This window comes from Mobula hypostoma, chromosome 5 (genome assembly GCF_963921235.1).
Source record: "Mobula hypostoma chromosome 5, sMobHyp1.1, whole genome shotgun sequence".
Lineage (NCBI taxonomy): Eukaryota > Metazoa > Chordata > Chondrichthyes > Myliobatiformes > Myliobatidae > Mobula > Mobula hypostoma.
Window position 1 is genome coordinate 123,264,305 of NC_086101.1, and position 19,897 is coordinate 123,284,201.

At 41.5% G+C, this 19,897-nt stretch overlaps 1 protein-coding gene across 4 annotated transcripts in view; it reads left to right on the top strand.

The window, feature by feature from the left end:
• cntln (centlein, centrosomal protein) overlaps nucleotides 1-19,897 on the top strand; it is a 538,558-nt gene that overhangs the window by 237,082 nt on the left and 281,579 nt on the right. For all 4 annotated transcript variants that reach the window (XM_063048921.1, XM_063048919.1, XM_063048920.1 and 1 more), the window contains one exon: nucleotides 12,139-12,227. In XM_063048921.1, coding sequence (XP_062904991.1) covers nucleotides 12,139-12,227 — 89 coding nt within the window. The remainder of the gene's footprint in view (nucleotides 1-12,138; nucleotides 12,228-19,897) is intronic.

Below are 19,897 nucleotides of genomic sequence, written 5' to 3' on the forward strand. Positions count from 1 at the left end.
GACAGGTCACATGTATGGTTCTTCTTTTTAACAAAGAAATTGAACTCAGCTGCAGACAAGGTAGAATTCCATGTCTTTTTCTCCTCAAATATTTAAACTTAAGGGTGCGTAAAATTTTAGTTGCTAGAGAACTGTCTCTTTGAAGCTGTTGTCAGATGTTCTGGGGCTGTAGCCAACAAATGAATGCAAGCCAAAGCTTGAATCAACAAATTGGAGGTCATAAATGCAATAATAAGCACTGTGTGCCAGACAACTGGCATTTTGGACGTTTAAAAAGACACGATCATCTCCTGTCACACTTGCTCCACGTAGAGGTTCTTAACTTCTAGATTTCTGTTGCTTTTGTGGTTTCTTCGCAAAAGCAAAAGTTTTGGCCAATCTTATTCATGGCAAAAATTGTGCTGATGCCACCATTCTGAACTTAATGCTTTAGGACAGTAATGGCTCCTTTGCCAAGTTAATCAGGTGCCAGCAACAATTGGATCTTCAGGGCCAATCTTCAAACTGATTTACAGTTAGATTTCTCTTAGACAGTGTGTGCAACTACAAAATGAAAGTTGTCACCACTTATTAAATTACTTTGTCATTGAATATTTTATGCAAAATTCTATTGAAAATGTGCCAGTCCACTGTATTATATTGATCTATTTAAAATAAGCAAAATAAACACATTTTGAAACAATGCAGAATAAGCAGTTCACTCATAATTGTAGTGATAAAATATTTGTTATTGTTTCGTGCCACTGATCATGAGCATGCAGCTGATGCAGTAAAATTGTTTCTTAAGCTATTACTTTGAGCCTGTTACAGCAAATAAGCCCACTTGAATGAAGAACTCAGACCTTAAGTTGATGATCTAATGATGGGCCTGCTATTACTTGTTTGTAATGCTATGTCAACCAGCTCAATTACACATTCATAAAAATTGTGCAATTAATGTGGTGTATATAATGACATTTTGGCAAACCTAAATAGCATTTTTGGGTTAATTTGAGACCACTGTGTAGTACTGACAGTGTACCAAAATCTTTAGAGTTTTATATGACATCAGATGGAAGTGAGGTGAACAAATGGGGGTAAACTCAACTCCAGGTTTTCATTTCTGCAAGCTGCTGGTTGGTTTGAAGTAAGGTCTCTGTGTTGGCAGTGCAGTATATCTGGCAGCCTATTGACTTCTCTGTAATGCAACTTGAATACTTTGGCAGCTTCATTTGCAATCCGATAAATATTTGCAAAAAGTAGCATTTTTGCATTAACTTTCTCTACACTCATCCTACTCTATAAATTGGATTAAGATTCCATCAGAGATTATTTTACAGTGAATGTTGATAATCCACTTCATTCCTAGCTGTGTTGGTCAGGGCCCTAGAAGAACTTTTTTTGTATTTAATTAGCACCATAAAATTCTTATTATCTACCTGAATCACTAGAAAAGACAGAGGCAGCCTAGATTTGAGGCTTCATCCCAGCAGTTTCCCTATCCTGCCTAGATATGTTATTTAGTTGCTGTCCTAAATAAAGTTATGGACTTGGGAATTTTTGTATTAACTTAGCTGCTATGAACCTGTAAGGAGACGAATTCCAAGGTTGAAAGAAGTATGTTATATTGTGAGCATTATTAAAAGTAAGTTAATACTAATTAGGATAATGGGTTTTTTTTACTTCCGGTGTGCTTTTTGAAAAGAGTGTTCCTGCCATGCCGTACGGGTTCTGAAAGCCTCTATATAAATATCGGGTTTTGCCGTTTAGGTAAAGTCATTCTTTTGGGCATGAAATTGTCGAGTGGTCCTTTTCAATGTAGAAGTTACCACATATTTTTGGCGATGAGGTAAACTGGTTTTGTGGACGTTTCGAGTGGGAGCAGCAGCGCTGATAAGGGGCCTCACGTTCAGATGGCTACGTTTGGGACTATCGTTGATTTTGTGGATGTGACGGAGGACTGGCCGGAGTATGAGGAAAGGATGGGACACTTTTTCTGTGCAAATGGAATTACTGAGGGGGTTAAGAAGTGCTCTATTCTCCTGAGTGCGTGTGGAGCAAAGACTTACAAGCTAATAAGGAATTTAGCCACACCGTGGAAACTGAGGGACATTCCATATGATGAACTGGTCAAGCTCCTGGGGAACCACTACAATTAAAAACCTTCTGTGATAGTCCAACAGTGTAAGTTTCACAGCCGTTTCAGGAAGCCAGGTCAGTCTGTGGCCGAGCTTCGACAGCTGTCGGAGCATTGTGATTTCGGAGCAGTGTTGAATGACATGCTCCGTGATCGATTGGTATGTGGCATTAATAATGATGGCAAACAACGCTGCCTGTTAAGGGAAACCCCACCATTGACTTTCAAGAAAGCCTTAGAGATTGCCCAAGGCATGGAGATGGCTGCTAATAATGTCAAGGATATCCAGAAAGGACATGGGGGTGGTCGCAGTCGGCAGTAGTGCACCAAGTCAGGAGGGAGACTGGTAAACAGGCAAAGCGGGTGGAATGTTTCCGGTGTGGAGGGACGCATTATGTAAATGATTGCCATTTCAAAGACACTGTCTACCATGCTTGTAGCAAAAAGGGACATTTAGCTAAAAAGTGCAGAAGTTGAAAGGGTAAGATGAAGCCTGGGCAGGGGAAAGCTCAACAGGCTCAGGCAGCCACATCTAGAAGAAGCAGATAAAGAGGCAGCGTGTGCCTACAACATGTTTAGAGTGGAAACAGATGAGGAACCACCTGAACCATATTATGCCACAGTCACTGTCAGGGGAAAGAACATGAAGTTTGAGATTGATTCAGGGCTACTGTATCGGTCATTAGTGAGAAGACCTACAGGAGGACATAGGGGTCCAACTGCCTCCCATCAGACCGTCAAAGCTCAAACTTAGGACCTATACAGGGCAGCCCATACCTCATTTAGGGGTGTTATATGTGGACCTTTCAGCCAGGGTTCAGAAGGCTGAAGCCAGGCTAGTGATAGCTAAGGGCAGGGGGCCCAGTCTTTTGGGTCGCAATTGGCTTCACAAAATACAGCTAAACTGGCATGAAATTAAGTATGCACACACGATGGAGGACATTCTGCAGCGGTACAGTGACGTTTTTCAGGACGAGCTGGGAACACTGAAGGGCGTGACAGTGAAACTCCATGTCGACCTTGAGGCAGCACCACTTTTTTTAAGCCCAGGTCGGTGCCTGATGTCATGAAAGGCAAAGTCGAGGAGGAGCTGGAACATTTACAGAAGCTGGGCATTATTGAGCCTGTCCAGTTTTCAAGGTGGGTGACTTCCATTGTTCCAGTTTTGAAGGCAGATGAAACGGTGAGGATATGTGGGGATTATAAGCTTACGGTGAATCAGGTCTCTAGGCTGGAGGAGTACCCATTGCCACGGGTGGATGACCTGTTTGCGACCCTGTCAGGGAGTAAGTAGTTCACAAAGCTGGACATGAATCATGCATACCAACAGCTGCTGCTTGATGAGGATTCAAAGGAGTACGTCACAATTAATATGCACAAGGGATTATTCAAGTACTATCGCCTGGTGTTTGGAGTGGAGTCCAGCCCTGCCATTTTCCAAAGGACAATGGACACTTTGCTGCAGGGGATTCCACACGTAGCAGTGTACCTTGATGATATTTTGATCACGGGGGCTATGGAGGTGGAGCATCTGGCTAATTTAGAACAGGTGCTGAAGAGGCTCTCAGACGCAGGGCTGCGGTTGAAACGTGGAAATTGTGTGTTCCTGGCATCGAGTGTGACTTACCTGGGACACAAGATCACAGCTGAGGGGCTTTGCCCTGTGGAGGACAAGGTGAGAGCTATTAAGGAGGCCCCAAGCCCCAAGATCCAAGACCATCACAGAACTCGAATCATTTTTGGGCACGGTGAATTATTATGGCAAGCTTCATCCTGACCTCTCAAGGGTTTAGACCCCACTGTATAAGCTGCTTCACAATGACACTAAGTGGCAGTGGGGTGAAGAGCAGGAGAAAGCTTTCAAGGAAGTGAAAGAACTCCTCCACTCAGCGAAGCTGCTTGTTCACTATGACCCAGACAAGAAGATCACCCTTTCATGCGATGCCTCGCCCTATGGAGTCGGGGCAGTGCTGTCACATGTAATGGAGGACCGTTGAGAGAAGCCTATTGGTTTTGCTTCATGTACCCTGACAGCTGCTGAGAAGGGATATTCACAGCTAGACAAAGAAGGTTTGGCCATTGTTTTTGCGGTCAAATGCTTTCATCAGTACCTTTTTGGACACGTATTTACAATTTATACGGACCATAAACCACTGATAAGCCTGTTCAGTGAGACTAGATGCATCCCACTGCTAGCCTCAGCCAGGAAACAGCGTTGGGCTCTTACATTGTCAGCCTACCAGTACACTATAGTGTATAGAGTGGGTGGGGATAACTCAAACGCTGATGTACTGAGTTGACTACCTTTACCTAAGACACCTGTTACTACATATGTGCCTCCAGAGACTGTGTTTTCATTGGAGAGGCTGTCAGAGACACCTGTGAAGGCGACCCAGATCAAGCAGTGGACGGAGAGGGACCCAGTCCTGTCCCAAGCCAAGACTTTTCTTTTACAACATTGGCCCAGGGTCATGGAAGGAGAGGAACTGAGGCCTTATGCCAAATGCAAGACAGAACTCAGTGTGCAGGATGGCTGCATTTTCTGGGGGGGGGGGCCGAGGGTCATTGTGCCTCCCCCGGCTGTTCACAGATTGTGGAGGAAATTCATGAGACTCATCCAGGGGTGTCGCGAATGAAAAGCTTTGCAAGATCCTACTCTTGGTGGCCAAGAATGGATCAGAATCTGGAGAACAAGATAAAATCCTGCCCAGATATGTTATTTCATTGCTGTCCTAAATAAAATTATGGACTCGGGGCTTTTTGTATTAACTTAGCTGCTATGAACCTGTAAGGCCGCCTGTAAGGAGATTAATCCCAAGGTTGTATGAAGTAGACATACTTTGGTAATAAAACAATGCACACAAAATATGCTGGAGGAACTTAGGCAGCATCTACGGGAAAAAAGTACAGGCGACATTTTGAGCTGATACCCTTTGGCAGGGTCGAAGTATGTAGAATTTTGAACTTTGATTTGTAAGACTGAAATAAAAGTATTTTGTACACGTCAGACTGAAAAATCTATCTCTTTACCTGCTAACTGCTTCTTTGCCTTAGCCTAGCATTATTTCTCTGCCATGCGTCACTTCCCATGTTTGCATTAATTAATCTTTGAGGATATGATCTTAGGTAAAAAATGTCATGGGGAGAATTGATCAGTTGCAGGAGCACAACATTCTAAAACAGCAGTGGCATCAACTTCATTTTCACTCTGAAAAGAAGAATACTGTTGCTGGGATTATAGAAGGGAAATAACATAATTCTCTGCACTTACGGCATTGAATGAAATGCTGCAACTTCAGGAAATCTAAATTAGAAACAAAAAATTAGTGGAGCTAGGTAGCTAACATCTTGTGGGGCCTTGGAAACCCTGAAAATGGAAAGATGCAAATCTAATGTGGGCATTTAGGATTAGTGTATATGAACAAAGATGTTGGCATGCCTGTGGTGAACCAGTGGTCTCATTTCTGTGCTGTATAACATTGTAACTTTATTACTACATAAATTATGACCATTTCATATAGTTAAATGAAAATTTAATATTGTTTCTGCCATCGTAGATGCTGCTGGCATGAGTGTGTGCTTTTAGTATTCGTCAGAAGTCTTCCTTATTGACCGTGATATATGCCAGGGACAAAAAAGAGGATTTTGAATAAATAGTAATTTTAAAGTTCACTCTGGTTGTAACAAAAGCATAATGTCCTTAACCATCTGTGAGAAGATTATTTTTAAAATCCTATTTCACAAAAAATATGATCGGCCAAGGGATAAGTCTTACAGTTTCACTGAATGCCTTCTGATTATTTAACAACCACTCCAACTCAAACTGCATTTTCAAAAAAATGCAGACTTTAATTTATACAATGTGTTTCTTGACATCAGCACATCCGATGTGATCATAGCAAGTAAAGTTCTTCTGAAGTTTGGTCAGTCATCTTTGTAATAGAAGAAACTCTGGATCCCTCGGCAGGAGGAGAGACAGCAGTGCGCTGCACGTGCGCAGCCCTCCGGTGAAAAATGATATCGTATCCGTTAAATAGGGGCCGTGGACAATTCTGATTTGATGGAGACGGACGTGAAAGCACAGAGGAACACCTGGAGAAATTTCTGAAACGCTCGTTCACTGCTGTCGTTACTGCATGGTGGGGAATCTTCCAGAGGGTAGGCCTCAAAATCCCCGGCTTTGCCTGCTGTTGGCGACCAAGATTGAGGTCGAATCGTTCGGGCAGAGATGGCGCTCAGTACTCAGTGTCGGAGAGCTGATCCGGAGGCTCGAAGTTTTCGGATGACTCAGTGACGATTGTGGTCGGGCATGGCAGGGAGAGTTTTTCATCCTTCTCCTGTCTGCGTGAGGTGTGGGACATTTGAGAGACTTTGAACTTTTACTGTGCTTATGGACTTCTTCATCAAGTTATGGTATTGTTGCACTGTTGTAACTATATGTTATAATTATGTGGTTTTGTCAGCTTTTTCAGTCTTGGTCTGTCCTGTGTTTTGTGATATCACACCAGAGGAAATATTGTCTCATTTCTTAATGCATGCATTACTAAATGACAATAAAAGAGGACTGTGTGTCTTCATAATCTAATCTAATATGGCAAGGTACATAAAGTGAATAGACAATCTATTTTATTGATTTTGGACATGGTATTAATATTTTCCTGGACAACAGGAATAAATGTTTCACCATTCTTCAAATGCTGCCACAACGGCTTTGCACAAAGGGTGTCCTCAGCTGAATGACACATTCAAAGTTAGCTCTTCTGAACATACCATTTTTTTCTCACAGCTGCATTGCTTACATATACTTTGATCTTTCTACTTCTTGTTGCTGGGTTGTGTAATTTAACCCATTTCCTTAAAATGCAAAAATGCTCAGCCACATCTGAAAGACAAAACAATCAACAATGGAACTTAACTCTGCATGGCATCATTAGAAAAATAAATTCTATGTCCTTCCCTGGTCAATAATTAAATGTTTGATCCAAATAATAGAGGACAATGCAGAGTTGCATTAAACGCTATATTGTAAAACCTGTTCGTTTATTAATGGGATGTACAAAAGACTTGTGGCTATTACACTACTCACTCGCAAGTTGGTTGGTGAGATATGTTTTATTAAATGGTTGAGGTTGGGGATTAGGTTTGGAAGGTGAAAGTATGAGATGGTGTCACTGATAATCATAAAGTTGGCTTGACATATCATATATCAAGTGCTAGCTACCCTCTGCCACTGCCTCAGTCATAATACAACTGAGTAGTGCAATAGAGTATTCACCATTTTCCAGGATGAGTGCAGCGGCAACTCTCAAGAAGCCCAACACTATCCAGAAAAATGTTGCCCATATCATTGCCATCCCATCCATCATCCTTATATTTTTACTTCACTAGCGTAAATAACTGTGGTCTGCATCATGAACAAAATGCCCTGCAACCTTTTCCTTCAGCAGCTCTCAGACTCTCAACCGTCTTCTACTTAGTGCAGGAGGTATACAATGCCATGTAGAAGTATTCAGCCGTCAACTCTTTGTTCACACAAATGAGTATTAAAACCAGGGAATGCATACAAAATGCTGGAGGAACTCAGCAGACCAGGCAGCCGGACTCAGCCTGAAAAGTCAACTGTTTACTCTTTTTATAGATGCTGCCTGGCCTGCTGTGTTCCTCCAGCATTTTGTGTGTGCTGCTTGGATTTCCAGCATCTGCAGCTTTTCTTGTGTTGTGATTACAACCAGACATCTTGATTAACTTAACTGCGAATTTTTACTTCTTAATCATGTGCTTTTTTTTTCCACAGTAGAGCCCAAAATAAAGGGAAAATTGTAATGCATGAAAAGCTAAAAATTCAAAAACTGAAATGTCAGCAGTTCAGAAGTATTCCTCTCCCTTGCTCAGTACTTCATTGAACCACCTCTAGCAGCTATTACAGCCAGTAGTCTTTTTGGATAAGTCTCTGTTAACTTTGCACAATATGATAGAGCAAAATTGTCAAGCTATGCCAGGTTAGTTGGGGAGCAGTGGTGGACAGTAACCTTGAGGTGTTGCCAGAGATGTTTGATTGGGTTAAAGTCATGACCCTGACTAGGTTCTCTTTTGAAACCACTCTGTAGTTCCTCTGGTAGTGTGCTTTGGGTTGTTGTCCTGCTGAAAGATGAACATCCTCCCCAGTTTAAGCTTTCTGGCTGAGGCCAGCAGGTTTTTATCCAGGATTTACCTGTATTTAGCAGCATTCATCTTCCCATTAATCCTGACTAGATTTCCAGTCACTGCTGCTGAAAAGCGTCCCCATAGCATGATGCTATCTCCCCCATGCTTTGCAGTAGGGATGGTGTTTACCTTGCTGATGTGCAGTATTAGATTTGCGCCACATATACCGCTTGGTGCTGAGGCCAAAAATTTCCACTTAAGTCTCATCGGACCATGAGACCTTCTTCCACATCTTTACAGTATCTTCTAAGTGATGCTTTGCAGAGTTACAAGCATGGATGTTTTCTTTTTAGCCAGGTCTTCTTCCTTGCCACTCTTCCATAAATATCCTTTTTTGTGCAAGGCCTTAGGGATTGTGGAGCCATGAACATCATCTCCAGTTGCAGCCACTGACTTCTGCAGCTCACTCAGAGTGACTGTTGATGTCACAGTAGTCTCTGTTACAACTGCCATTCTTATCCAGCAACTAAATTTAGAGGGGCAGCGTAACCTAGGCAGTGTGGTTGTGGTTTCATATCTTTCCACTTTTTCAGGATAGACTGCACCAAGCTCCGAGGTATGTTCAGTGCCTTTGAGATGATCTTGCACCCTTCCCCAGATTTGTGCTTCTCTATTATCATTTTCCTGACTTGCCTTGAATGCTCTTTTGTCTTCATTCTGGCCAGTCTGTCAAAAATCTACCATACTGTTGGAACTTACAGAGAACTTCCGCCACCTCCAACGGGATCCCACCACTAAGCACATCTTTCCCTCCCCCCCTCTCTCTGCATTCCGCAGGGATCGCTCCCTACACAACTCCCTTGTCCATTCGTCCCCCCCATCCCTCCCCACTGATCTCCCTCCTGGCACTTATCCGTGTAAGTGGAACAAGTGCTACACATGCCCTTACACTTCCTCCCTTACCACCATTCAGGGCCCCAAACAGTCCTTCCAGGTGAGGCATCACTTCAGCTGTGAGTCGACTGGGGTGATATACTGCGTCCGGTGCTCCCGATGTGGCCTTTTATATATTGGTGAGACCCGACGCAGACTGGCAGACCGCTTTGCTGAACATCTACGCTCTGTCCGCCAGAGAAAGCAGGATCTCCCAGTGGCCACACATTTTAATTCCACATCCCATTCCCATTCTGACATGTCTATCCACGGCCTCCTCTACTGTAAAGATGAAGCCACACTCAGGTTGGAGGAACAACACCTTATATTCCGTCTGGGTAGCCTCCAACCTGATGGCATGAACATTGACTTCTCTAACTTCCGCTAGGCCCCACCTCCCCCTCGTACCCCAGCTGTTACTCATTTTTATGCACACATTCTTTCTCTCACTCTCCTTTTTCTCCCTCTGTCCCTCTGAATATACGTCTTGCCCATCCTCTGGGTCACCCCCCCCCCGTCTTTCTTCCCGGACCTCCTGTCCCATGATCCTCTCGTATCCCCTTTTGCCTATCACCTGTCCAGCTCTCGGCTCTATCCCTCCCCCTCCTGTCTTCTCCTATCATTTTGCATCTCCCCCTCCCCCTCCAGCTTTCAAATCCCTTACTCACTCTTCCTTCAGTTAGTCCTGACGAAGGGTCTCGGCCTGAAACGTCGACTGCGCCTCTTCCTATAGATGCTGCCTGGCCTGCTGCGTTCACCAGCAACTTTGATGTGTGTTGTTTGTAGAGAGAAGGGGTATTTATTTAGGTGATCCTCCAATTTTGTACATCAACTAATTGTGTGAGTTGGTTAGATAATATACAGTATTACACCTGAGGGAAGTTAGTGTAGTAATTACAAAAGGGGTTGAATACTGTTACAGCTTCACAATTTCGGTTTTTAAATTTTAGTAAATTGTTGACAAGCTTTGGAATTTTTCTTTTGATTTGACGTGATACACAATGTTTTGGAAATTTGTTTAAAAAACCTACTTCAATATATTTAAAATTTAGAAAATAAGACAGTAAAATGTGAAAATAGTTGTAGGGGCTGAATACTTTTTCAAGGCACTATGTGGAAAGATAGCACCTTCAAGTTCTATTCTTGTTTCTGCACTCTTTTAACATTCATCACCATTTCTTCTTTGGAATTTAGTCTGAGTCTTGCAACTCACCAAAGAACCATCAATTGCAGACTATTGTGTTAAGAATACTGGTCAGCAGGGCAATTAGGCATGGAAATAAATGTCAGCCTTGGCAGAGACTCTCATACTTCATGAATGAATTTTATTAATAGTTGGTATTGGATTAATTAGATTAATTTCATTAAATTTAGAAATGTCCGTTACTTGTTTTCAGGGTTCTCATTTGTATTCATAATTTTAAAGCCTTTTAGCACTGATGTTGGCCTGTTGACTTTGACTGTCAGCTCTGTTCAGGTATAGCAGTCTTTGAAACATATATTAAAGTGAATAGTTTGAGAGTGTTAATGTAATTAAACGTTTTCATGTTTCTGTGCATATTTAATGACAGGAAGTTTTGGAGCAAAAAATTCAAAGTTTTATGAATCTTTGAAGTATTACTCATTTGTTCTTTTGATGTTCTAAGTGTGGTATTTTGATTGTCAAAATTAAAGTAAGTTGTGTGAATTGTGGGATCAGGTTTAGCTTGATGTTAATCATACTCTCACCATACCTTGGCTGAGTTCTGTCAGGACTGATGTACAGACATCTTGGCATTTTCTTAATACGTACTAGTTTGGTGCCACACAAGTCTCTGTATGATGCTTATCACCACATCACCTCTGCCTCTTTCTTCAAGTTGAGGTAACACTTTAATCACAGAGGTTTTACTTTCAGATTGTAAAAACATTAAAATAATTGCTTGGTGAACTTTTGCCACTGAACAGTGCAAAGGAGAGGCAGCTTTGCTGTTTTTGTTTTATGATAGTCATCTGAAGGATGATATTTCTGACATAATCAGACAGAATGTGCAGCCTCTGGCTTTTAGCTGTTCCTTACAGTCTGGTCATTTCTGTGAGGCAGTCTTCCCTTTTTCCAATGCATGCAGCTTTTAGGCATCACTTGTTAGAAATTTTTAGTGTCCTGCAGCAGTGATATCATCAAGCTGTCTGAACGGTCAATCACATTAAAAAGGACTTTTAAGTAACTTTTTAATTATTAAGCGGAGATTGAAATAAAGATTGGAGCAAATATCTAAGGATGGTAGAAGCTGAAAAATCATGAATGAGCATGTAAAACAAGTGAAAATTATTCTCAACTCTATTACATTGAGACAATTACAATGCATACAGATAAAATTAGTGTTTTAGCTTCAGCTAGTTTGCTGTAAATGTGGCATAATAAGCTATTAAAATCTCATTTAAACCTCATCCAACTAATTGTAGCATTTTCATTGTCTGTTTACAGCAGGGGGAGTTCATTAGTAGCTTAAATTCATGTCAGTTGTAGTGAAATCCCTAGAATTGAAATGAACAAGGTTGAGTCATTGAAACTTTGGAAGCACTAAATTAAATTGTGTATGTGTGGAAATCCTGATGTTGTGGGGGTATGACAGTGAGCTTTGATTGTTTCACTATTGTAATTTGTGCAAAATCAGGCTTCCCTGTGCCCTTTAATGACTACTTGAGTCATTTCATTATTTTATTGCATTCAGTTATGACCATTTTTTTACATATTTTCTTTTGCCTTGATAGTTGAAGTAGATATTATCATGGTACTTTTTCTCTTTGCCAATGGCATTATTGCAGCTACTTTCACTAATTAAAAGATATAATGGGAAAATGACACCAATTATTTAAAAGGGAGGTCATTCTTTATTATCTGAGAAAATTTTTGGATTCAAAGGGGATTCTTAATAGCATTTTGTTATTCATTTAAATTGCAGAGCTGCTTTTTGGACTTGAAAAGGCTGGAATGAAATGTAGCACACTCGAAACTGCGACAAAAGAAAAACTGGAACGCTCATTAAAGAAGGTGCAGGAAACAATTATAACATTCCACAGAGAGATGATTATTGCGCATATGTTGATACAGATCTATATTAGCTCCTTTAACATAGTAAGCTGTGTTTTCCGTAGCTCAGTGCTGCAGGTGGTGAATATATTAATCTATCCTTAACTGACAAGACATAACATTCTTAGATTTCTGATCTGTGAATAAGAATAGTTGGCTTTTGAAGCAATGCTTTCCTGTTACTTTAAATATTAATCTTTGTGTGTTGAAATCTGTTGACCTTTTGTGTTTTTTTTAATTAATAGTAGATATGTCTAACTTTGACATACAGTACTGTGCAAAACTCTTAGGCACCCCAGATTTTTTATATGGTTTCAGATGGCGTGGCCTCCACAGTGCCCTGATCTCTACATCATTGTGGCTGTCTGGGATTACCTGGAGAGACAGGAGCAAGCGAGGCAGCCAAAGTAAACAGAATGATGGCAAGTTCCTCAAGACGCCTGGAACCAGCTGATTTTCTTATAAAACTGCACAACTGTGTACCTAAGAAAATTGATGCAGTTTTAAAGCCAAAGGTGGTCACACCAAACATTGATTTTACTGTTTACTGCTTTTATTGTTTTTTTTTGATATTTAGAAACTTTTCACTTCATTATTTTTGAAAGCATCTTTGCTTGACAGAATTTGAGATATTGTGAGTTTGAGATATTGTGAACAGTGAGTATTTTGCAAGAGCCAATAAAAATAGGTTAATTTTAAGCAGAACAGCTGCTCTTTGAGTGTTTGAATCAGAAGCTGCGGTTTTGGCTCAAGTGGCTTCACTGAGTAAGCTTCTTTCCTTTCTTATTTTGCAATTAGAGTAGTGTGAATGCTAGAGCAGATAGTGGAGTGGGTGTGGGGAATGATGATGTTGAGCCTACATACAAAGTCAGGAATTGAAAGGTTGAGATTGGTGGGAATAATGTTTTGAGTTGTGTTTATTTCAATGCAAGGTGTATTGTGGGAAAGGTGGATGAGTTGAGAGCATGGATTAGCATGTTGAATTATGGCATTGTAGCAGTTAGTGACAATATGTTTGCAGGAGGGAAAGGGCAAGCAGCTGTTGTTTTAGACATGATAGAGCAGGAGGGATTAAAGGGGGAGGGATGGCATTACTAGTTAGGGAAAATGTCATGGCAGTGTTCAGACAGGGTGGACCGGAAGGCTTATCTACTGAAGCTATATGGATGGAACTGAAGAATAAGAAAGAGATGACCACATTAATGGTATTATATAATGTTAAGATATTAACCAAGCAGGATTTAGAAGATCAAATTTCTCGAGAGATGGCAGACAGTTGCAAGAAAAATAAGGTTGTGATAATAGGTGATTTTAACTTTCCAAATATCGACTGGTGCTCCCATAATGTAAAGGGACCTGATGGGATAGAGTTTGTCAAATACGTTAAGGAAAGTTTCCTTAATCAGTACACAGAGATCCCAGTTAGAGAGAGTGCAATACTGGATCTCCTTTTAGGGAATGAAACAGAGCAGGTGACAGAAGTTGGGTGTAGGGGAAACACTTTGGATCTGGTGATCATAATTCAATTAGTTTCAATGTAAATATGGAGGGGGATAGGACTGGTCTTCAGGTTGAGGTTCTAAATTGGAGAAAGGCCAATTTTAATGCCATCAGAAAGGATCTGTCAAGTGTAGATTAGAGCAGGTTGTTTCCTGGCAAAGATATGCTTGGTAGGTGGGAGTCTTTCAAAAGTGAAACTTTGAGATTACAAACTTTGTATGATCCCCTTAGAGTAAAAGAAAAGGGTAACAGTTTTTGGAAATATTAGTTTTTGATGGGTATTGAGGCCCTGTTTAAGATGAAGGAGGTGCATAGCAAGTATAGGCAGCAAGGAACAAGTAGGATGCTTGAGGACTATAAGAAATGCAAGAGAATACTGAAGAGGGAAATGAGAAGGCATGAGATTTCTTTAGCAGCAAAGTAAAGGAGAATCCCAAGGACATCTGCAGATATATTAAAAGCAAAAGGATAGCAAAAGACAAAATTGATCCATTTGAAAATCAATGTGGTCATCTATGCATGGAGATCTTAAATGGATATTTTGTATCTGCATTTACTTGGGAGATGAACAGTACCTATAGAACTGAGGCAAAACAGGAGTATGGTCATGGACCTTATGGGGACTACAGAAAAAGAGATGCTTACCTGTTGAGCCAATTTAGGGTGGATAAATATTCAGGTCTTGACAAGTTGTCCTCTGAGACCTTGTGAGGAGCTGGTGCAGAAATGGCATTGGCCCTGGCAGTGGTATTTAAAACTTTGTTAGTCACAGGTGAGGTCCCTCAACTGAAGGATAGCTAATTGTTCCATTGTTCAATAATGGCTCTAAGAATAAGCCAGAACATTTTTGGCTGGTGAGTCTGACATTAGTAGTGGATAAATTATAGGAAGGTACTCTGAGGGAGGTATAGACTGGTAAGCCTGACATTAGTTGTGGTTAAATTAATGGAAGGTATTTTAAGGGATAGGGTATATAAGTATTTGGATAGATAGGGCTTGGTTAAGGTTCGTCAACATGGTTTCCTGCATGGGAGGTCATGTCTAATTAATCTTATTGAGCTTTTAGAAGACGTTACCAAGAAAGTTAGTGAAGAAAAGGCAGTGGAAGTTGTCTGAATGGACTTCAGCAAGGCCTTTGACAAACACGTGCATGGGAGATAAGTTGAGAAGAATTCTATCTCTTGGCATTCAGATGTAGATACAAACTTAGGTTTGATATTGACATAGCAGGATAGTCAGAGAGTGGTAGGAGATGGTTGCTTTTTTGACTGGAGGCATGTAACTAGTGGTGTGTCACACAGAGGGAGTGCTGTGTCCATTGTTGTTTGTCATCTATGATGTATTAAACTGGATTATCAAATTTGCAGATGACACCGAGATTGGGGGTGTCCTGGACAGTGAGGAAGGCTATCACAGCTAACAACAGGATCTGGACCAATTGATAAAATGAGCTGAAAAATGGCAGATAGAATTTAATGCAGACAAATATGAGGTGTTTCAATTTGGGAGCACAAACCTGGGTGGGACATACAGAGTAAATGGTAGGACACTGTTGAGTGGTGTAGGACTGAGGGATCTGGAAATGCAGATCCATAATTCCTTGCAAGTGGCGTCACAGTTAGATAGGGTTGTAAAGGGACCTTTTGGCACATTGGTCTTCATAAATCAAAGTATTGAATACAGGAGTTGGGCTGAAGTTGTATAAGATGATGGTTGGGGCTAGTTTGGAGTATTGTGTGCAGTTCTGGTCATTTACCAACAGGAAAGATATGAAAAAAGATTGAGAGAATACAGAGAATATAATGTTGGCGTGATTTGAGGATCTGAGTTACCGGGAAAGGTTAAGTAAGTTAGGACTTTATTCCATGGAGTATAGGAGAATGAGGGAAGATTTGATGGAGTTGTGCAAAATTATGAGGGATATAGATAGGATAAATACAAGCAGGGTGTTTCCACTGAGGTTTGTGAGACTATCAGAATCAGGTTTAATATCACTGCATACGTCGTGATTTTTTTTTGGTTGTATGGCAGCAGTACAATGCAAGACAGTAATTAAAAACACTATACATTACCATAAGAAGTGTGTGTGTGTGTGCGCGCGCGCGCGCATGCGCGCGCTTAATGACAGATGCCCCAGGACGGAAGAGGCTGAGAAATCTTGCTGCAGTTTTTTCCACTCCTGTGCAGCATCTCTTCTATATCAGATGATGATGCAACTAGTTAAAATGCAGTCCACGGTACAAATTTTTAAAAGTGTCTTTGGTGATCTAACATATCTCCTCAAACTCTTAATGAAATATAGTTGCTGTCATATCTTCTTTGTAATTGCATTAATATTGGGCTCAGGATAGATCTTCAGAGAAGTTGACTACTCACTTTACACGCTAATCCCTCTATGAGGTCTGGTGTGTTTTCCCCCAACCTCTTCTTCCTGGTCCACAATTAATTCCTTGGTTTTATTGACCGTGAATGCAGTGTTGCTGTTGTGATACCACGCAACCAGCTGATCTATTTCATCACCATCTGAAATTCTGCCAACAATAACTGTGTCATCAGTAAATTTATAGACAGCGCTTGAGGTGTGCCTAGCCGCCACACAGTTGTGGGTGTGGAGAGAATAGAACAGTGAGGTCCTTGAGGTGTGCAAGTGTTGATTGTCAGTGAGGAGATGTTAATTGTGATCCACACAGATTGTGGTCTCCCATTGAAGAAGTCTAGAATCCAAGTTGTAGAAACAAGTATGGAGGCCCAGCTTTTGGAGATTGTTGATTAGGACTGGGGGTATGATTGTGTTGAACCCTGACCTGCAATCAATAAACAGCTGCCTGAAGTAGGTATTACTATTGTCGAGATGATCCAAGGCCAAGTGGAGAGCCAGTGAGCTCTCATCCACTGTAGACCCATTGTGGTGATAGGCAATTTGCAGCAGGTTCTTGTCCTTGCTTAGGCAGCAGTTGTTACTGGACATGGCTAGCTTTCAAAGCACTTCCTTACTTTGCTCTTCTTGGGCAGTGGATTGATTGTTTCCTTTTTGAAGTAAGTGGGAACCTCTGACTGCAGCAGTGAGAGTCCTTGAACACTCCCGCCAGTTGGTTGGCATCAGTTTTCAGAGCCTGACACATTGCGAGGGTTCACCCTCTTGAGAGACATTCAGATGTTGGCCGTTGAGATGGTGCTTACTGGGTCACCAGATAATGCAAGGATTTGTACAGATGTAGTTTTATTTTTCCTTTCAAAGCATGCATTAAAGCATTGAGCTCATCTGGGAGTGAAGCATCACAACCATTAATGATAGGTTTTACTTTGTAAGAAGTAATATCCAAGGCATCTAGCAATAGAACAGCAGTTATCGTGGAGGACTTGCACACAGATTGGGTGAAGCAAGTTGGTCGAGGCAGTCTTGAGGAGGACTTCATAGAATGCATACATGATAGCTTTCTTGAACAGCATGCTACTGAACCTACAATGAGATGAATAAAATTAGCAATCTTGTAGTTATGGATCCTCTTGGAAAGAGTGATCACAGTATGATTGAGTTTCTCATACAAATGGAGGGTGCAGTAGTTCAATCTACAGCCAGTGTATTATGCCTAAACAAGAGAGACTACAACGGGATGAGGGAGGAGTTGGACAGGGTAGACTGGGAGCACAGGTTATATGGTGGAACGGTTAGTGGAAGACTTTCAAAGAGATTTTTCATGGTGCTCAACAAAAGTGTATTCCAGTTAAAAGCAAAGGCAGTAAGGGTGGGAAAGCCAGCCATGGATAACTAAGGAAATAAAGGAAGGCATCAAACTAAAAGCTCATGTGTAGAAAGTTGCCAAGAGTAGTGGGAAACTGGAAGATTGGGAAAACTTTAAAAAGCCACAAAGAACCACTTAGCAAGCAGTGAAGGGAAGATAGATTATGCAAATAAACTAGCACAAAATATAAAAACAGGTAGTAAAAGATTTTATTATATAAAATTGAAGGTCAGATTATTATTTAAGTGGTCAAAGATTGCAGCATGCTGCTGTGTGGAAGGACTTGCTTGTGCATGAATCACAAAAGGTTGGTTTGCGGGTGCAGCATGCTATTAAGAAGGCAAATAGAATGTTGTTCTTCATTGCTAGAGGGATTAAATTTGGGAGCAGGGAGGTTGTGCTGCAACTATATTGGGTACTGGTGAGACCGCATCCTGGTCTCCTTACTTGAGGAGGGATATACTGGCTTTGGAGGTAGTGAAGAGGAGGTTTGTCAGGTTGATTCCAGAGAAGAAGGGGTTAGATCAAGGAGAGATTGAGTTGCCTGGGACTGTACTCCTGGAATTAAGAAGGATGAGAGGACATCTTATAGAAACATGTAAAATTATAAAAGAGATAGATAAGATAGTGGCAGGACAGTTGTTTCCACTGGTGGGTGAGACTAGAACTAGGGAGCATAGCCTCAAGATTTGGGAGAGTAAATTTAGGATGGAGATGAGGAGGAACTGCTTTTCCCAAAATGGTGAATCTGTGGAATTCTCTGCCCAATGAAGCAGTGGAGGCTACCTCAGTAAAAATATTTAAGACAAGGTTGGATAGTTTTTTGCATAGTAGGGGAACTAAGGGTTATGGGGGAAAGGCAGGTAGGTAGAGATGAGTCCATGGTCAGATAGGCCATGATCTTATTGAATGGCGGAATAGGCTCGACAGGTCAGATGGTCGACTCCTGCTCCTATTTCTTATGTTCTTAAGTAATGGCCTGCAAACCCTGCTGGAGCTGATGTGTGTCCGATTCCTTCTCTAACCTCAATCAGAATTGTTTCCTTGTTCTTAAAATAGCCCTTATGTGGTGCCTGGACTTTTTATACAGTCTTGATTGCCACGGTTCTATCCCTCAGCTGACTATGAATCTCCTGGTTCTTACATGGCTTTAGGTTGGGGTCTTTCTAGTATATTCTAGTATGTTCTCAAGGTATACACTCTTCCACACAGGTCACATGAAGTTGGTGATAACTGTAGCGCATTCATGCAGGTTTGAAGATAAATCCATGAATACAGTCCACGGATTCAAAGCAGTCCTGTAAATGCTCCTCTGCTTTTCTTGACTGTACCTTCTTAGTCCTCTCCACTAGTGCTGTGGTCTTCAGTCTCTGCCTATACATGGGGAATAGAAGTACAGCCAGGTGATTGGACTTCCCAAACTGTAGGCCTGAGACGGCTTGGTAAGCATTCTTGATGGTCAATTGTGTTGTCTCCTCTGGTTGCACAGGTGATATCTAAGTGGTAGTCCTTCAAGCTGGCCTGGTTGAAATCTCCTGCAATGACAGGGAAGGCAGCAGAGTGTGCTGTTTTGTGCCTATTGATTACTGTGCTGAGCTCCTCCAGTGCCTGCCTGATACTGGCCTGAGGTGGAATTCCACTGCTACTCAGATAGTGGTGGAAAAGTCCCTTGCCATATAAAAAGGGTGACATTTGACCTCTGGATGTTCCAGGTCAGGTGAGCACGACTGAGACAGGACAGCCAAGTCTGTGCACCATGGTGTGTTAATCATAAAGCATATTTCACCTCCTTGACCTTCAAAAGACTCAACTGACCTGTCTTTATGGTGGATAGTGCAACCAGTGCTGCATTGGAAGCGGTGCTGGTGAGCCATATTTATGTGAAGCAACGTATACAGCAGTCCCTGATGTCCCTGGTACAGTCTTCACCTGAGGTCTTCAATTTTACTTTTCAGAGACTGTACATTTGCCAGCAGGAGAGTCAGGAGCAGGGGTCTAAAGCCTCTGACTAGAATTAGAGGTCATCAGTTAAGGGTGAAAAGTGAAATATTTAAGGGGTATTTTAGGGCAAACCTATTCACTCAGAGAATGATGTGAGTGTGGAACAAGCTGCCAGAAAAGTAGTGGATGCAAGTTTGATTGCACCAATTAAGAGAATTTGGAAAAGTACATAGATGGTAGGGGTATGGAGGACTATGGTCCTTAGTGGGACTCAGCACAAAAAAACTATTTGGTACAGATTGGCTGGGCCAAGTGACCTCCTTCTGTGCTTTAGTGCTCTATGACTTTGTAAGTACAAGCATCCTTTGTGAATGAGTACCACATTTCCAAGTTTTTAGTTTTCTCAACTGATGAAGGAATCCTATGTGAAAGCCAAGAAACTGTAGT